General features: G+C 38.0%; 1 protein-coding gene across 1 annotated transcript; it reads left to right on the top strand.

The window, feature by feature from the left end:
• The first annotated feature begins 1,082 nt into the window (after positions 1–1,082).
• On the top strand, positions 1,083–14,558 carry depdc1a (DEP domain containing 1a). Its single transcript, XM_077717362.1, has 12 exons — positions 1,083–1,275; positions 3,138–3,403; positions 3,505–3,643; positions 3,832–3,932; positions 4,014–4,144; positions 5,591–5,638; positions 6,371–6,508; positions 6,780–7,721; positions 8,961–9,133; positions 9,966–10,142; positions 11,414–11,620; positions 13,369–14,558. The coding sequence occupies exons 1-12, from the start codon at positions 1,228–1,230 to the stop codon at positions 13,495–13,497; spliced, it is 2,499 nt and encodes an 832-aa protein (XP_077573488.1). The 5' UTR covers positions 1,083–1,227; the 3' UTR covers positions 13,498–14,558.
• Positions 14,559–17,639: the final 3,081 nt, after the last annotated feature.

The raw sequence follows: 17,639 nt of genomic DNA, 5'->3' as shown, positions 1-17,639 counted from the left end.
TGAGCGCACGACCTTCAGATTATGAGACTGACATGCTGCCTACTGCGCCATTGGGGCAGGTTTGGCAAATATTTGGAAGAAAAAAAACAATTTCTGGTTAGCAACCCTCCTTTTTATGGCCGATAGTTGTCGATTTTAATCTTGGAGTAAAACTGTGTGGTGTTTACCTTCACTGGTTATATTAGTAAACAAAATTTCCCATTGTTTTAACTCAGCAAATTCCAATCTACATGATCAACTGAAGTACCTCTCGAGACGAGAGTAGATTTAAGTTTTTTGTTAAATGTGATTAGCCCAATTTTTAAGAAATATATTGCTAACCATTGCCCCAAGTGAGGGTTGAACTCACAACCTCCAGATTGCATGACTGACACGCTGCCTGATGCGCCATTGGGCAGGTTTGACAAAGTTGTTGGAATAGGAACATACATTTCTGGTTAGCAACCCTCCTTTTAACGGTCGATAGTTGTCGATTTTAATCTGGGATTAAAAATGTGTGGTGTTTACCTTCATTGGTAATATTAGTAAGCAAAACGTACCATTGTCTTAACTCAGCGAATTCCAATCTCGATGATTGACTGAAGTACCTCTCGAAACGACAGTGGAGTTAATTTTCTTGTTAAATGTAAGTGGTCAAATTTTCAAGGAATACTTTTTAATCCATTGCCCCAAGTGAGGGATGAACTCACAATCTTCAGATTATGAGACTGACATGCTGCCTATGTTGTTTTCGTTTTACCCCAAAAATGAAAAATATAAAAGGAGAAGTAGGGATTCTCCTTCAAAAATGCTTAATTTGAATTTAATTCCAATTTTTTAAGTATTTTTTTTTTTTTTTTTAAATTTTTTTACCCCCTGTATACAGTACACCATATAGATTACGGGTAGAGAGTGAAATTCATGTTATAACAATAAAACTGTAAAATATGTTGTTTCAATGTAATAATTGTATTTATTTTTTATTTTTTGTAAAGCTATGATTCCGCTATAGCTGAACCGCGAAATAGCTAGGGAACACTGCAGTACGTATTTTGAGTGTTACGTCAACCCACGTGATTCAGACATGTGACTTTTTCCTTGTCCAATCCTGGAGCAATAAGTCATGGTTCCCAATTTTGAACAGGCGGCGGAAGAAGATTTACAATTACGTCTGCTACATATTTGCTAAACAATTGTTCTATTATGGATTCGAATTGAAAGCACGATTTCTGACATTTTGGGATAAACATGAATTCGCATATAATCACACCGGGGCCGTACCGAGCTACAAAGCTGGTAAGTGCATGTTAACGAGCTAAATGTTTGCGGACAAACGTAATGGTTTATCTATTCTCCCAGGCCGTGCGTTTCACGTCGCATTTATAGGATTAAATCTTGAATTAACATAACACGTTAATTAATGTTCAAACTGCTTACTGTCCTTTTATGGAGCAAATTAACTAGATTTTGAAGTTGTTGATGTGGCGTTTGTCTCTGACTTTTAAATCAGGCACTTGCTTAAATCATTACACTTGCTTGAAAGCTGAATAATATGTCGTCTCTTCTCGCATTTTCTGAACTGCTTTTCCTCACTAGGGTTGCGGGGGGTGCTGGAGCCTATCCCACCTGGCTTTGCGCCAGAGGCGGGGGATACCCTTAATTGGTGGCCAGCTAATCGCAGGGCACAAAGAGACAAACAATCATTCACTCACGCTCATACCTAGGGAGCGATTTAGCGTCCGGGCAGCCTACCATCCATGCCTTTGGAATGTGGGAGGAAACTGGAGTACCCAGAGAAAACTCACACAGGGCCGGGGAGAACATGCAAACTCCACACAGGTGGACCGATCTGGATTTGATCCTAGGTCCCCTGGGAATCTGACACGCTAACCACTCATTCGCATTGATAGTTTATTCATTGTTTGTTTAATCTGAAAAATAAGTAACTAATAGTCAACAATGATGAAGCCATGTAGTTACTTTAATATGGTAATACCATAAATGAAAAAGTGTTTGTAATTGGCCATCTTTGTGAGAAATTGCAGTTCATACAAAAATCACATTATCTAAGTGTGAAAGATGCTATTTTTTTGTGCTGCAATTAACAGCTCGGCCATCCAGGAATATACCACCTTCTTCTATTTGCAAATTCTTTAACTCTCTTAAATGGACAGAAGAAGTTACAAAACAATAAAACAAAGTGAAAACAGAACATAGAACATAACTACAACAACATAACAACACAAACTAATCCAGAGACAGAACATTTAGACAATTCAGACCAGTCCGGGCTGCCTCTCCGTCCACCCTTTAGTGCAGGGGTGGGGAAACTTTTTGACTGAGAGAGCCATAAACATTTCATATTTTCAAATGTTATTCCTTGAGAGCCATACTCACAATTTAAAAATAAAAATACTCTAAAATGTCTGCTATTTGTAGTAATGTCACCACTTTTAAAGTACAAACATTGTCTAAGATCATTTGTCAACATTGTCAAGCGGTTGCTAATCAATGATAATGGCAGTATGCATGCAGAAGAATCTAATGGTAAAAAAGGTTTAAAGCCGCACTAGAGGTAGTGTCGGCGCCAAATGATCACGTAACGTTCCTATTGATAAATTCAGGACTGAGCTCTCAACAGCGGTTCCCATATTTTACTTCACAGTTTAGCGGAGAGCAATATGCACCTATCAAACGAGCCACATACGGCTCCCGAGCCTTAGGTTCCCTAACCCTGCTTTAGTGGCTTCCGACAGTGTGATACTGGTGTGTGCCCATAGCGAGCAATGATGTTGCTCACACTGGTACTCAGTGTGCTCAGGGATGTTGTCTTTCTGCCCAGACAAACAAAAAAATAGAGGGAACATTGAGAGCGACCATTCCGTCCCTTTTTGCCCCCCCTGCATGGATAACTGAATTAGTTGTACTTTTATTACATACACAGCCCACAATGGATCATAAATTCCACAGGCCTCTTGACTCCAAACTAAAAGATAGCTAAAGTCCTACATGTAGATACAGATTATTTGAAAGCACTGAAAGAATACATGTGATTTATAAGAAATATTTCTCTTTGGAAGTTAGATAATCAATCACAACATACATGATTTGTATGTATGCATTTGAAGTAAACTAGCTGTAACTTGTCTTTGTCTTAGTGGAATGAAATAACTCGTCTGTTCCGGGCTGGGATGCCCCTGAAGAAGCACCGGCAAAATTTGAGGAATTACAGTAACTGCTTCTCGGCACTTGCTGCAGTGGACTGGCTACATCAAATGCTTTGTAACAACAGCAATTTTGGCCCTGATGTCACCCGGCAACAGACAGTCCAACTGCTCAAGAAGTTTCTAAAGAACCATGTGATCGAAGATGTGAAGGGTCGGTGGGGCACAGAAGACCTGGAAGAAAACAACACTCTTTACAGGTAATACCTAATTTGCTATTTTGAATTGTAAACTACCCATTAAATGCATAAATGTATTTGGTGCTATACCATCTTTAATTTATCCATTTACTATTTGATAGGTTTCCATCTACCTCTCCACTAAAGCCAGTCCCTTGTCCTCCTATGTCCTCCGTTTCCAAAGGAATAAAGAAAAAGCCTTCACTTCGAGATAAAGAGGGTTTCTTCAGGTTTAAGAGTCTGAAGAAAAATGAACAGGAAGTAAGCAAAATTGTACACAAACAAATTCCTGATAGCAGTATTTAAATATTGAATGTCAAACAATTCAAACCTTTTTTTTTTTCTCCTCCCCAAATTCAATATACTTAACTGGAATGCTCTAATGCTAAATCATATTTAAAAATGTAGGGATTAAACATTTTTAAATATTATTTATCTGCCAATGACAGGAAAATCGCCAAATAGAGGAAGATCTAGAGGAACATGTACAAAGACGAGAGCTGACAGGGGATGACGAACAGAATATCTGGAGAGACACCACACTGATCCAGTAAAATAACACGCAACTAAGTGCCAAATTTATGAAAATCAGGACCATGATCTTGAGGTATTCCCTTTCTGTGTGTTTTAGCCTGCAGAAGATTCTGGGTGTTGAAACTCTTGATGCCGTGTTGGACCACTGTTCCATAAATCCTCAAAATATCATTCATAATGTGACAAAAGTCAACACGCATGGTGTAGTCACCCTGGATGACAAGACAGGTACAACTAGAACTTACCTATCAATATTCATATTTCCACTTATATTATTTATTTATGTATTTGCAACATCAAATGATGCTTTCTATCCATGGTATCAAAAGACTATAAAACATATTTAATGTTATAATATAATACTGGTTTATCTGACAAACACTTGTTCAAAGAGCTTACTGTCACGTTCTTGTTGTCAAGAAGTGATTGTTTTCGCTTGAGAAAACATGCAGATATTGAAAGCCAATCAACCTTTCACAAACTCCACCCCAAAAGTGACAATTTACGAATCATACATCCTAGCAACCATTGTTAAAGCAGACCTCCTGACAAGCTTCACTATTCCCCCATTGTCGTAATGCTTATATCTGTGGTTACTGTAAGCATTGCCTGACTGCCAACTGCCATACAACTCTATAAAAGTCTCAGAAAGGATCAACAAACAGTGGAGGTACAAAATGGTGTAGCAATGTGGTTCTGGCATATGTAAATGTAATCCAAAGTACTCCAAAAGTTTATCTGTAGGAGTGCATTTCTTTCCCGTCAAAAAGACAAAAAAACATGGTTTTCGAAAGGATTAAATTTCGGATGTTCGCATCACTCCCAACTCAATGTTTCCAAAATAAACAAGAATCCATAATTGTTCTTTTAGAATAGAATTAAGCTAAAACAAGAGGCTGATTTGCCTAACTTACACGTAAAGGCAATAATATTCATAAAACTATATAAAGTTGTAGTTACTGACATCCATTATATCTTACTAGGATGATATTACTACAAAGTAGTTTCGTTAGCTAAAATTGGTTGACTTCAAATCCCCATTCACATTCCCTTACATGAATCCGTTAACATTTATGTGACGCGCTAACAGTAACAACTCTTTTTACGTAAAAGGGTCTAAAAAGCATCTTGAACACATTTAATTTAACATTTTTCACCCTACATCAGAATACCCCAAAAATGTGCCGTATCTCTTGAGGCATAGGTTCCCGACCCCTGGTTAAGACTTATCTTTTTTTTTATACCCTGAAAATTGCCCCATGAAAGAAGAGTTATAAAACTTGATGCATAAATTCGCCAACAGAAGTCTAAAAAAAAACATCTCAAGCAACCAATGGTAACATTTAAAACATACAGCATACAATATACCACATTTAACATGGGGGATCTCCATGTGATTTTTCTTAATACTCTTGAGTGATTCAAATAGCCAGATGATTGTACAGACGTCACCTGGCCCGGAGCATTTCACCTGTTGAGAAATAGAAATTTACATAATCAACAATTGCCTGATTAATTCCTACATTCTCGTTGATCTCATAGAACAGCCATGCTGGGCTGTATCCCACTCAGTTGTGGACTGAAATGAATTCATACAAGAGCATATTATTATGACATTTGTGTTGATAATTATTTTAACGGTGATGAGTGACAGCCAACTTAAACTTTCCATAGATGATCTTCCTCATTGGGTTTTGTCAGCTATGAAGAGCCTGGCCAACTGTGAGTAAAAGCGTAATTTACAATCAGTTACCATATTTATAATTCTTCCCACGTATACAATAGATTTAGAGCTGGGCGAAATTGTTATCACGATAAAAATTTAAAAAAATCATTTTATTGCTATTTATCACATCTTTTTTGTTTACATTTTGAAACTTCTGTGAATAAGTAAATAAATTACTTTCCTCTTTATTCAAATATGAACGTAACTATGTTAACTTACTTTATAAGAAAGGAAAATATGATGATTTTAAAAATAATTTTGTATTTGTAGTTCTGCTGTTCAATAAAGAAAAGACAAGTCCCTCCTTACACTATGAAAAGTAAAGAAAATCTGTAGAAAAATTGACAGGCGTTTTGTTTTTATAAATTTGCCTTGAAACCAAAAGTTGCTGTGCAATATGAAATACATAAAATAATCAACTGAAGACATCACTTTTGGCAAGCATGCTAAAAACGTGTTTCCTCGTCATCCTTTTCTTCTAAGCGTTGTTCTGGAACTAGCGTTCATTTTGCAACAGGGCCCCATTCTCTATGGTGGTCCGGTGGTGTAATTAGTTTAAAATGATAGCATTTTTAAAGTTTTTAATATTATCGTTGGCAAAAAAATATTTCACGGTAATTATTGTTATTGTTTTTTTGCCCAGCTCGAAGTAAATAATATTTTGACTTGCTGCTACATAAATCAAATCATTATAGTTTACCTAATAGAATACTTCTCTTATTATCCAGGGCCAAAGTATGACAGTGCACAGCCATCCTATCCAGGTTTTGAAAGGGATGTTTTCAAAATGGTGTCAGATTACTTCTACAGCCTTCCACAGCCATTACTCACCTATGAGTTGTATGAACTATTTATCAACATTCTGGGTAGGTACTTCGCTCACTGGACCCCTAGATCTTTCTGTTTACTATGAAAGAAAACATTAATAAGGGATTTCAATCTAACTCTTAACAGAGGTTTTGGTTCTCTTTTGTAAAAAGCTAACGGTGCCTTCTTTAGTCTTTGTCTGCCTGTTGTTTTGTCTTTGTTTCCTGTACAGTAAAAGTTTGAACTAACTGATGCTTCTCCTTTCCCCTTTACTGTGTGCTTGCACTCACTCTACCTGCACCACTCGACTCTCTATCTGCCTCTGTCTAGTGTACTGTGGGTATGTTGCTGAGCCCACTGTGCAGCAAGGCAAACGCAAGAAGCACGGTCATCCTTCCGCACCACCTACAGCCAAGACATCGTTTCGCTCCACAGAGTGTCTCCTGCTGTCATTACTTAGACAGAGAACATGCGAGGAGACGGACTCTCCCATGACCGAAGTGCTTGGAGGAAAAGTGCAGTCCCACCTAGCACTGTTGAAGGGTACCTCTATCAATGCACCATTAAGTGGCAGTTATACGAGTCTCAGCACTGCAGGTTCTTTAAGTCAACAAAGCAGAAGCTTCTCATTGGAGACAATCCTAGATGACTCCACCCCTCTGACTAAGAAACCGATTTTTTTATCCAATGACAGCCTGGCATCCTGCTCCTCTAGCATTAGGAGCCAAGTGCGTAACTGGAAGACAACTCACAACTATTCAGACTTCACTTCTGCCTCAAGAAAATCATCAGTTCCATTTGTAAATGCTCCACACAGTTTTACAAAGCATTCTGTGCCTGCACGGAGGCTGCACAATTTACGACCTAAGAGTGTGGGAAGTTGTCTGGACATAGTTGTAGAAACTAATGAAGAATCTTTTATGGAGACTAAGTGGCAAGGCAGAACTACCAGCTGCCTCAATGTAAACATCTCACAGGACCAGCATCACTCCCATGTTGCCACAATTGCCCTCTTGCCATCTGTCCAACATCACGCCAACTTCTCATCTCTTGCAAACAATTCATGTTCACTCCAAACTACCTCAGAAACTATTGGACCCCAACTGACTTCCACTGCATCTAATCTATGGAGCTTGCCAGCACCTGCAGCTGTCCGCCGATGCTTTAGTTCTCTGGAAATGTCGAAGATGCCTCAAGGTACATCCCTGTCCAAACCCTCTATTTGTGTGCCTACTGCCAGAAAGCAGGATGACAAACAACAGTTTGAGCACAGTAAGACCTGGTTATTTCCCTCTGTGTGTGCCTGTCTCAGCTAATGCTTAACCAAACTAACTCAATCTAACATCTAATAACAATTTGTCTTGGAACTCTGGAATGCAACTATTAATATCACAGTAGAGGTGTTTAAAGTAAAGCATCACTTTAAAGTCTTTAAAGTTTAAAGTAAAATTTAGGGTTATTCCAAGCGTTAATAAACTAGAAACCATTCAGAAAATGTCATGAATAATGCAGACATGTTGTATTTTTTTGCTGCATTGTTGCATAATACTTGACAAATATTTTTTTGATGGACTAAAGCAAATTCCAGGTAGCAAGAACTAATACTATTTTTTATGTAAAAAAATTAATTTAGATTACTTTGCTAGTGCCCTACTCAAGTCACCATTGGGTGTGTTTCCTTTACTGTTTTCACAAAAACGTGATATTTAATAAATGTCAGCAAATTGAAATAGGTATCTGAGCGTGTTTCCATTGAAAGTTGCTTTTCGAAAAAGCCTTTCTTAAAGTCTCAGGCTGTCCCTTAAGATTTTACTGACTGGAGATGGCCGCTCACAAATTTGGTAGTTTCCTGTGGTGTGTAAATGGGGATTTATAAGTCGGTGTGTAAACTCTTGGACACTTGCGATACATCGTAAAACCTAAACAACCTAATAAAACCGTTTTTGTGGTATTTTCTTCTATTCACGTGTTACCATTACAAGATTTTCGTAGCAAAGTTTCCATTTTGAGAATTTCTTAATGTAATGGAAACCTAAATTTTTGCATCTTCACTTATCGCAAATTCACTACGATTTTTTTTTCTCCCCCGCAATGAATTTTTTTTTTTTTTTTTTTTTTTTAAAGTTCATAAAAAGTTCATTAAAATGTAAAAATCCATGCTGAAGCTATTGGGTTGATACTTGCTACTAGGACTCAGCACTGAAGAAAAAAAAAGTTATAATAGGGGTGTCCCTACTTCGCATCTTTTCCGATATTCGAGGGATTAATCTACTGTAGTTGATTACTCTGTTATTCTTTAATTATCCATTCTGGTCTCGCTATTTGCAATGTGGCTTAGTTTCTTATTCGTGTTTTCCTCTCTTGCATAATTTCTTGCTGCATTGCAAGAAAATCCATGCAAAAGGGAAAACTACAAGATAATCAGTTTCTGCATGGGGACTTTAGTCGTAATTTGTGACACTACAGCGCCAAGAAAATGAAAGATTCCTCTGTCTTATTGTATGTGGTTAGGACTTCCCCAGCCTCAAGCTGAGAGAGTAGCCATTGAGGCACTGCAGTTATGCACCCTTCTCCTCCCGCCTTCCTCACGAAGGAAGTTGCAGCTACTGATGAGGATGATGTCACGCATCAGTCAGAATGTGGATATGCCTCTCCTTCACCCTGCCATTGGCACCCGAACACTGGTAAGAGAGAGAGAATATCAACATATCCCGTTTTCTCATTTAAACCTCTTGGCATTCTTTTTTTTTTATAATGCTACAGATTCGTTCTCATTTTGTTAGCATTACCTTTGGGCATCTTTTAAAATATTTTATCAGATTTGAAAGAAATGGTTAACAATGCATATATTGTCCTTTTTCACGTATCTTAGTTGTCCCCCCTACCATTGGATAAAAACAGTATAAAAAAGAGAATAATTGGGGAGTTCAATTTGCTCCAGAATATTTAGTATTGTTTTCTTTTTTTAAATCTCGTCCCAAAGCTTCTCATCCAAATGTTATCTCATTCAGAGTTTTCATTTTGGAAAACAAAATATTTGGGAAGTTTGTTTCAACACATTTGATTTGTAAATGCTATTTTTTCCTCCTATTAAAAATAATATAATAAACACACTATTTTACTCGCAATAAACATGGGGTCAATTTGTAATGAATTTATTTGACTACAGATTAGTGTGTGCGATTGTTTTTTTTTAGCATGCAAGCTTTTGTTTTTGTTGAACTTAAAAAGCCTCATCGATCCTCTTAATATTCGTCAATCCTCATCATTCACTGATAACCCCTTTAGCAGCATTCTATGATGAATACAATATGGTCATGGTCAACCAAATAGCCTTCCCAGTCCGACATATTCCAGTCATCTGGTGAAAAATCTTCAATTTTTAATATCGCAATATATCTCAGCCCCCCACAAGTCGCAATGTAGGTTTTTTTCCCCAATATCGTCCATCCCTAGTTTGTGCTGTAACAACTGTCATGTGTGTTTTCTCATTTTTATGTATTTATTTGTTTTTAGATGGTGCACACTTTTTCAGGGTGTGTTCTAGGAAGTGCTGAGGAGGGTGATTTGGATGAGCTCTTAGCGACCAGATTGGTTTCTTTTTTACTGGATCATCAGCAAAGTATTCTCTCAGTCCCTGAGTATCTGGTCAGTGCCATCAATGACCATGTGGAGTATTTGCGCATGGCACAGGTACAATACTTCTAAAAATAGCTTTCAAACTACAGTCATACCTACGTATGAATGCTTAGGTACAAACATTTTCAGGTTACGAATGCCTCTAGGTACTTAAAATTTTCAGGTTACGAATGCCTACAGGTTACAATAGGTTTTTATAAGAAAATGAGTGCCTCGAGATACGAAAAAGATCCAAGTTACAAAAACCCCCAAAAAGTAAATACATTTCCTTATTTGTTATTTTCTTTTGAAAATATTGTCACGGAAGCATTGATTCTCACTTTAGAACCTCTACTGGGCTCTCATTGACTGTTTCACACCAACTACTATCCATGTTTGAAGAATTTCTCATCCATACCTGTCAACCTCGGCTAAATGTTTCCCTTATTAATGATTGCAATTCCCCTTGTTAAGCGAGAAAAAAACATACAAATGCAACGCGTATATATTTCCACATTCACACTTAGGGCATATGTTCATTCATTCATTTTCTCAACCGCTTTATCCTCACTATAAAAATCTAAAATTTACTACAAAATGCACGGCTTTCTGACGCAACAGGGCAAAGGGGAATGTGCATGTGCATATAATTCCCCGTCCACATTATTAATTATGGCAATTCCCCTTATTTAGCAATTAAAAAATAAAGGTAGACATGCAGCGTGGTATATATTTACACACATGGAACATATTTACTCACACAGAGCACACAAAAGCCTAAATTTACTACAAAATGCACAGCTTTTTGACACCGACAGGTCAAAGGGGAATACGCACGTGCATATCATGCCCTGTCCACCTCGGCTAAATGCTCCCCTTCTAATGATTGCAATTCCACATATGGAACCATTTAAAAACCGTACAAATGAAACGCGCCACATATTTTCGCACACTCGCTCACACACACACACGCACACACATAGGGCACATGTAAAACTCAAAATGTACTACAAAATGAACGCCTTTCTGATGGCATCGGGTCATGGGAAAACAAAACGTTTAGTTGGTAGTTGTGTGAGGACCATGGAACGAATTAGAGAATTTACATATGAAGTACTGCTGTACTTTTTTCAAGATAGGAAAAAGGTTCAGGAACCAATTAGTTTCGTAAGTAGAGGTTCGACTGTATAAATAAATACATTTGGTTTTGCAATTGTACATTTGATTTTATAAAATCAAGCCTCCCGTTGTAATAAAAAAACAAGAAGATTCCTCTTTTATCTCATCTCTTAGTTTCATTAGATTTGTAGTCTTTGTTGAGAACTGTCTACTTTTCTCCACTACAGGTGCCAATAGATGACATCGCAAGTGTTAACACTGGCGACCCAGTGTGCGCTCCTCTGCCAATGTATACCTTCTGCCGTCAAATTAGTGGTGCTGAATTTGAACAGCAGAAGTTGTCATGTTCGCAGAAAGCCATGGAGGATTTATTAGAGACGTTAACGTCCGACCAAAACATGACAGAGAAGGACAGACGAAAAAAATTGAAACAGGTAAAAATATGTATATAATGTAGCTTAGAAAAGAGGTCTCTAAAAACAGTAACTAGACTTTTTCAGAATTGAAGAACAAGTCATTTTTGAACTACACTGTTTCTTTTGAATACGTTAGTATGTTTACATTTGTGGCTATTTTAATGTTTAGAAATTACCATAGTTGCATTTTGGCTACAGTACAATTTAGACAATAAGTGACAAGTTTTTCTGTATTTTGTGCATACGCAAAAATGTCTTCCAATTTCGAAAGACACCAAGTGATTGAATGAAGATAATGATGAATTTATTATCATGGGTACAATTGTGAGAATAATAGAGATACTTGGCTGAAGGGCAACGGGCCAACAAAAATTTATAAGTACTACTAGCTTAAGGCTTCACTTGAGCACAGCACAATCTCTAGTACAGTTGTACCTCAACATACGATCGTAATCCGTTCCGAGCCTGAGATCGTGTGTTGAGCTTTTTGTAACTCGAGCGAATGTTTCCCATTGAAATGAATTGAAAACAAATTAATTTGTTCCAACCCTCTGAAAAAACACCAAAAACAGGATATTGGATTGGAATTCCACTACAACGCACTCGTAAATGGGACAAACAAATTTAAAATAACTTGGATTAAGATATATACAGACACACTCAAACATATGTTTAATGTAACTTTACACAACTGAATTCAAATCTTGTTTTAATCTTTTTTTAACCTTCATTCTGGGCGGGTTAGTTGTATGCCAGGCCTCCACCCTCACGTTCGCTATCGATGGGCTGTTTGATGTTGTAATATTCCCTTCAAAATATTCCAAAAACGATGCACACAAATGTCCTCACAATAGGATAACGGCCGACTACTTGCCAACGAGAATTAGTCTTGTATTAGCGATCGCTCCGCTGCTCATAAGAACATCTGGGGCACTGGCTCGCAACTCCCTCAATGTAATATCTCTGGTCGCAACCGCGTTGAACGGCGCCTGTGACAGGGTTGCGACCAGAGAAATTACAAAGGAGTTGCGAGCCAGTGCCTCTGATGTTCTTAGCGAACGAGAAGTATGGCAACAGGTGAGCTTACCCACGTATTGATTGTGGGTAATGAAGTTTTATTCTGAGAAAGAGTGCCATTGCCTATCGGCATTGTGTGCTCGAGTATACTTCATTACCCAGAAAGCCCTCTTTTTCCCGCGCAAGCGCATTGTCCATTTCCTGGTCAAAACTCGTCTGAATAAATCGTTCGGTGCTTGTAGATATTGTTATACACGAATGAGACGCGGCAAAACAAGACAGTGCGCTGCAATGATAAACAGCCTCTCATTTAATGGCCACCTGGCTTGGTCGCATCTCAAAATTTTGATCGTATAGCGGGCGAATTATCCGATCAAAATTTTCATCATACCATGAGCATGTCGTAACACGAGGTACCACCATACTGTAATCATTCGATTATCGCGGTTAATGTAGACGAGATTTGGCCGCGATAAACAAAAAAAAATGCAAAGTAGGATTTACAAATTTTTTTTAAAATGTTATTTTATTTTTATTTGTATTTTTTTTACTTCAGTTCTGAGTTCTAGTAGCAAGTGAAAGACAGAGTAGTGGATTACGTGTGTATTTTCACATTTTTTAATGAAAAATTTGATTAAAAAATGTGCCCCAGAAAAAAATCTGCCACGTGGGGAAGCCACAATATTCGAGAGATTACTGTATTTACCTTTAGAGCTAGATTTTACGTGTTTTAATTTTGCCGTTCACAGTTTCAGAAGCAGTACCCTGACATCTATAGTCAACGGTTCCCCTCCACAGAAAAGGTCCGGAAAGCTGACAATAAACCAAAGATAAAAGCTCCGCTCCTCATCAGGAAAACCTTTAGCATTAGAAACTAAACTCCCTGTAATTCTTGCTGCACCTGAACTGCACTCACATTTGAATTTACATGACAAAACATTTGTTACAGAGGAACATGTTAGTATTGGTTTTGTGTATGTGCGTGGGTGCATGCATGTTTGACAAAGCTGATGAAAGCATGGTTTTACTGATTTTTTTTTTTTGCATTCTTGTACAGCTTGATTTTTAACATCTATCATTAATAGATAGATTTGTGTATGTCATTTGGGAGTTAGATTATAGTTTCTTTTTATTTTAATTTAGATTAATACAAGGATGTCTGCTTGACAATGTGTTTTGATGTGAGAGATGTTTTTATCTAGTAAACATTAGACTACCGTATTTTGTCGTTTAATATACCCGGGAATATTAAATCATTTTTGCTTTTTTGTGCCTCCCGTTTGTGTGCCACTTAATAAACCCCTGCCGTTTAATATACGTTATGTACGGTATGTTAAACGGCAACTCAGCTTTTTTTGGCAAGATTTGTATGGTGTTTGTGGGGGCATAATTATAGATATTTAAGTTCATTAAAATTCAGACTTTATTCAACAGTAATTAGTTTTAACCTGAGCAGTAAGTCTTAGTCTGCAAAATGTTCATGCACCGTCACGGCATAAAGAGAGCGTAGTGGATCGTACCTTCCCGTTTGTTTGATATGTTCGTTTCAACCCTTGTATTGCGAGAGAACTGGGAAAGCATATAAAATTAATATTTATGCAGTCTGCACGTGCATTTTGCACTTAGCGCTTTATAATAGTCCAAAAAACTGCAGTTACAACAGTTAATTTGTGTAAATAGTGTACCATTCATGCTCCCTTTAAGACTTTAAATTCAGGTTTTTATTTGGTACCTACTTTTTTTTTTAAGGTAATTGCCTTAAGCATTACCTTACATTAAAATTTCATGTTGTATGCTATTTATTGGTTTCTGCCTATGTGAAGTATTATTTTACCTTTGTTTGTATGTATTGAATGCACTGTTCATGAAGACCTATGCAGTTGTACTTGTTTCTCTCAATCTATGCAAATTCGGGCGTTATAAACACATTTTGTTGGTACACATGTTGTTTTGATTTTTTTATTTATCACCGGATTATAAAAGAGTACTATTCCTTTAGCGGTGGCCACTGGCTAAATGCCTTTATTACAAAAATCGAGAATACTATTATGTAATCACTGGGAAACTTAATTTTCGTTTAAGTCCACCTATACCTAAAAAAAATTGGCTCCTTGCCGAGTTTACACAATTTGCTTGACTGATTTAAAAATGACCTTTGCTGATGTTGAAGAAAACTTAGTTAAAAAAAAGGGATACTGCACTCCAGCAGATTAGGAACAAATTTCGCTTATTGATTTCCATGGTTGGTGGCAGTGTAGAACAATTAGCAGCACAAAAACACAGACAAAGCCGAGCAGATGCAGCTGGCATTTTTTTCTGATCAGCTGAGACGCATCTCATTACAGACAAAGGGCACTGAATTGAAGCATAGTTGCGGCAAATGTGCTGCTGTGTCCAAGAGATGTCACTGTGTCCCAGTGCGTCTGGATACAATACACAAAATTAACTTTGTGGAATAACAGTTGGGGTAATGCAGAGGGCAGTGTTAGGTTCACTGCTCTTCAGTCTTTACAATTTACATACATGATCTGCCAAGCTGTTGTCCTTCAATTGTTACCTGCCAGATGCATGCCGATGATGCCGTTCTATATGTCCATGTGAAAGACAAAGAACATGCTGCACAGGAACTCACAGATGCAATGAGTAACTGGCTTGAAAATCCCAACTGCACTTAAACATATCTAAGACTATCGATATGTATCAAAAAGAGAGATAAATAACAGTGACCCCAACATTTTTGTTGATGGAAATCAATCAGTGGTGGGGCGTCAAGAAATATTTGAATCATTATATTTTGTCCATCAATACTTATTAAATAATTCCGAATTGTCTGTTAGATTCCTTTCATTGTGTTCCCCCTTGGTTGTACTGCTTCCGGACGTGTGTTTTCATATTGATCATTTAATAATCACATTTCAGCCATTATTTGTTACCAGGGTCAGAAATCTGCCTCAAGGCCTTCACAATCAGTTCTGCAGGCTCTGCTGCATTAAACAAGCGTCTTAAAGACTGTTGCTTTAACCAATCAGATTTCGAGTTTGCAACACCACAATGCCTTGTCACAGGCGTAGGGATACGACACGTCATTGCCTTCTCGCAGCCGTAGGGATACGTCATCGCTTTCATCAACTATGATTGGGTAGTGATTAGCCAGAGCTACCAAACTGTATCTGGAGCTAGCTGCACAAGTAAATATAGTGTTGTGTTGATTTAAAGCCATTTTCCAGACGGACTTTGCCAGAAGTATGACAGAACAGGTTCGACATTCAGCATTAGCTTCGATGGCGATTTAAAAGAAGGAAGAAAGGAGGATGGATATTGTGTACAGTTAGAACAGATTTTTGGAGTAGAGTATGGCTATATTCCTAAATAATAATTAAATTGTGGGCCAAGTTCTGATATCTGAAAAGCTCCAGTGTTTTTATTTAATCACTAAATGCTGCTAAGAAGTGGATTTTACCCCATTTTTGGTTAACTTGTTAAGACCCTGACTGATGTAGCTTCTTAAAGGGACAGCACATGTACATACAATCTCCTATACACTCACATGTCGGCCCAGTGAAACTGTTCACGGCCATTGTTGGCTTTTATTGATGTGTAGACCGTGTTGTCTTACCTTGTCTTGTCGCCGTTCTTTTGGTTGCCGATCCTTTGGTCGTCCGTTGTCGCCGTCCGGGCGACCAAAAGACAGCGACGAAAACACCGGCGACCAATCAACCGTGCACACGAGGTTTTATAGCCATAAAATTGTTTTTAAGGGTTGGATTGATTTGATTTGATAGTGACGTCATCTAGTGACCAGCCAATCATGAATTTTACGACGCGCTGACGCGGCGCAGACACGTACAGAATCCTGCCTATCAACAACCTCCGGTCGAATAAAATTAAATTCAATCTGTCCAATTTAGGTTCATTATAAACAATCCAATACCTGTGTCAGCTTAACTATATTTTGTTTACAACAGGCACCTACCTGCCCTGCGATAGAAATGTAAATCGCAGGCTATGATGCAAATCTTTGTCTACAGAAATGTTGAAATTTAATATTTATTCTGCACGTTCTTACATTTGGGCGGACCGGTTGAACGAGTGGTTAGCGCGTCGGCCTCACAGCTCTGGGGTCCTGGGTTCAAATCCAGGTCCTCTCCCCCTGTGTGGTGGAGTTTGCATGTTCTCCCGGGCCAGTGTCGGTTTCTTCCCACATTCCAAAAACATGTATTGTAGGATTATTGGACATTCTAAATTGCCCCTAGATATGGGTGTGAGTTTGTATGGTTGTCCGTCTCCTTGTGCCCTGTGATTGGCTGGCCACTGATTCAGAGTGTCCCCCGCCTCTGGCCTGGATTCAGCTGGGATAAGCTCCAGCACCCACCGTGACCCTAATGAGGATAAAGCGGTTCAGAAAATGAGATGAAATAAGATGAGACATTCTTACAGTATTTATAAATTTTACAAATGTTCTGTTTGTCGTCCTACAGAAATCATTTTGGAAAAAAAAATCGCTCCAGTACCTATGGTTGCCGATCCCTGGTTTAACCAATGTGTCTTCTAAAATAAGTATAGTACTTGACTGCAATCAACTGATTACACTTGGAAAATGTGTCGTCTTGTTCAGTTGGAATGAAAACCAGCTCCCATTTTGAGGACCAGTTTGGCTACTCCGGTTTCCTACCACATCGTGCTGGTTGTGAACACTCAACAATTTTGAGTGTTCATAACCAGCACCATGTGGTAGGAAACCGGCGTACCCGAGGCAAACCCATGCAGGCATGGGGAGAACATGCAAGTACCACCCAGGAATTTCCCTCTGACTATTGTGATGGTAAAATGCATCTCACAAAGTGGAATTTTGAGACATGTTGAATTTCCATGAGACTTGCTTTTCAAAACTAGCAGTACTTGTCCAACCTTTAAATTAAAATATCTTTATTTGTCGTAATAAAAAAAGATCTATGTATCAATAGTCAAACTTTCATAGAGGACAATATATTCATTTTCATAGCATTCTGTAAATTGTATT

This window comes from Stigmatopora nigra, chromosome 5 (assembly GCF_051989575.1).
Source record: "Stigmatopora nigra isolate UIUO_SnigA chromosome 5, RoL_Snig_1.1, whole genome shotgun sequence".
Taxonomy (NCBI): domain Eukaryota; kingdom Metazoa; phylum Chordata; class Actinopteri; order Syngnathiformes; family Syngnathidae; genus Stigmatopora; species Stigmatopora nigra.
Note: the sequence above shows the minus strand (reverse complement) of the source record. Positions and strands in the feature narration are given on the sequence as shown.